General features: G+C 31.9%; 1 protein-coding gene across 2 annotated transcripts in view; it reads right to left on the bottom strand.

Annotated features, from left to right (window-relative positions):
• COL4A5 (collagen, type IV, alpha 5) overlaps positions 1 to 1,944 on the bottom strand; it is a 329,573-nt gene that overhangs the window by 142,824 nt on the left and 184,805 nt on the right. For both annotated transcript variants that reach the window (XM_005865212.2, XM_005865213.2), the window contains exon 7: positions 397 to 450. In XM_005865212.2, coding sequence (XP_005865274.1) covers positions 397 to 450 — 54 coding nt within the window. The remainder of the gene's footprint in view (positions 1 to 396; positions 451 to 1,944) is intronic.

The raw sequence follows: 1,944 nt of genomic DNA on the forward strand, positions 1-1,944 counted from the left end.
TAGAGCCCAAAGTGAATAGATCTATAGGGTCATTCTGAGTACAATGCATCTTAGGATACTTAGAGGTGACATTTGTATAGGGTGGGCAAAAGTAGGTTTACAGCTGTTCGTATGGAAAATAATACAATAATTAAAATAATAAAACAAGAATTAACTCTGTGTTTCACATGCTCACAACTATAAACCTAATTTTACCCCACCCTGTATTAAATAACAGAATTCTTGCTTTTACACAGCACAGAGCTATACTACAAACTTTGGTTTTTAAAAACCTTTTCTAGTTTACTACTTTAAAATTTATCGTTGTTCCACATGAATGCACTGAGCTCACTCTCTACACTTCTGCTTCTTCTGCCAATTCCTGTGTTCATTACAATCCCAAATTTTATAACTTACTGGAGGACCCTGTAAACCAGGAAAACCGGGACTGCCTGGAAATCCACGTTCTCCCTAGAAGTTAAAAAGAAAGAGCATGAGGAACAAGAAAGAAAGCATAACTATACCAGCAAACAATGATTTATTGAAATCATTTATTGAAGATTTCTGTAAAAGCCATTTTGAAACATGCCAGGTTGCCAAAAATTCATTAGCCTTCACTTTCCAATTATTTCAGTATCAACTATCCAGATTATGTCAAACTTCTAAGATACTTTTATCCCTATTTATCAATCCCAATAAAAAATAAAGACAGAAGATCTTCTACCTCAGTCATTTTATTCTGACAAATCCACTTTGAGACAATCACACCAGATTCCTGGCCATAATCACATTTAATAATTAATGATTTGCCCCAATTTCCTGCCCATGTATTCTATAGATTCTTATTTTAACTGTCATTGTATTTTCTTTTATTGCAAACTATTCACTTTTTTTTTGTTAAGAGGAAAATATGGTAATAATGCCATTAATATCACCAAGAGGACAATGATGGCAATAGTTCTAGCAATTGCAGGTCATTATGTTTCCTAGGCACCAATTTTGTTCTCACTCACTATTGTAATGTGCTACTATGAACATTTGGTTTAGAAAACAAAAGATAAATTTGTTGTAGAAGAACCCCAATGCACCCTCCTTTCAAATACCTTTATGCCACAGTAATCCTAGAAACATCCTTATCAGAGGTTTAAAAGAGTAAAATTATTTGATCTGTGTGCCTTTATTTATTGTCCAATACCCTCTCTTCACCACTTTTTGCACATGGAAAAGGTAGGCTCAGAGAGAAAAGAAGTGGCCTGAACATTAAGTTTAGAAGACAGAAAACAAAAGAAAAGATATATTCTGGTTCTATGTCTGGGGTTCATTCTATTAGTTGTACAGTAAGAAATATAAGAAACCATTTTATCTAAAAGTATGCATAACAAATCCATTTTAAAAATTTTGTTGTTCATGTAATTAGAGACCTCAAATACAAACTAATTATGAAATCTGCTAAATTGTTGCTTTTCAAAAAGAAATAAAACTATTCCTTTAATCATATAACATAGTATTCTCATTATAAATAATATTTTGTCTTCAAATTTAAAACTTGGGCCAGTGGTCTGTTTGTTGCTCAAGTTATGACTAAAAACAAGAAAAGTGGGTCAGGAAAAAAACATGTTTATCGTATGTAATGAGAAGGAAAATTGAATTATACAGATCTTAAACATAAGACTTTAACAAAAATGCATGTTTCTTTTTACCAATATAGCATTAAAAGTTAAATTAAAATTGAGTAAGATTAAATGTTAAAAATCACCTTGTTTTTCCTTACTAGCAATTTAATGTTACATTTTTAACATTTATTTTTTTATTATTATTTTTTTATTGCTTAAAGTATTACAAAGGGTATTACATATGTGTCCTTTTTTTTCTTCCCCGCCCTTGACAATCCTCTGGCCCCCCCCCTACCCCCCAGTGTCTTATGTCCATTGGTTATGCTTATATGCATGCATACAAGTCCTTCGG

The sequence above is a fragment of the Myotis brandtii genome, unplaced genomic scaffold (assembly GCF_000412655.1).
Source record: "Myotis brandtii unplaced genomic scaffold, ASM41265v1 scaffold199, whole genome shotgun sequence".
In the NCBI taxonomy this organism is placed as follows: domain Eukaryota; kingdom Metazoa; phylum Chordata; class Mammalia; order Chiroptera; family Vespertilionidae; genus Myotis; species Myotis brandtii.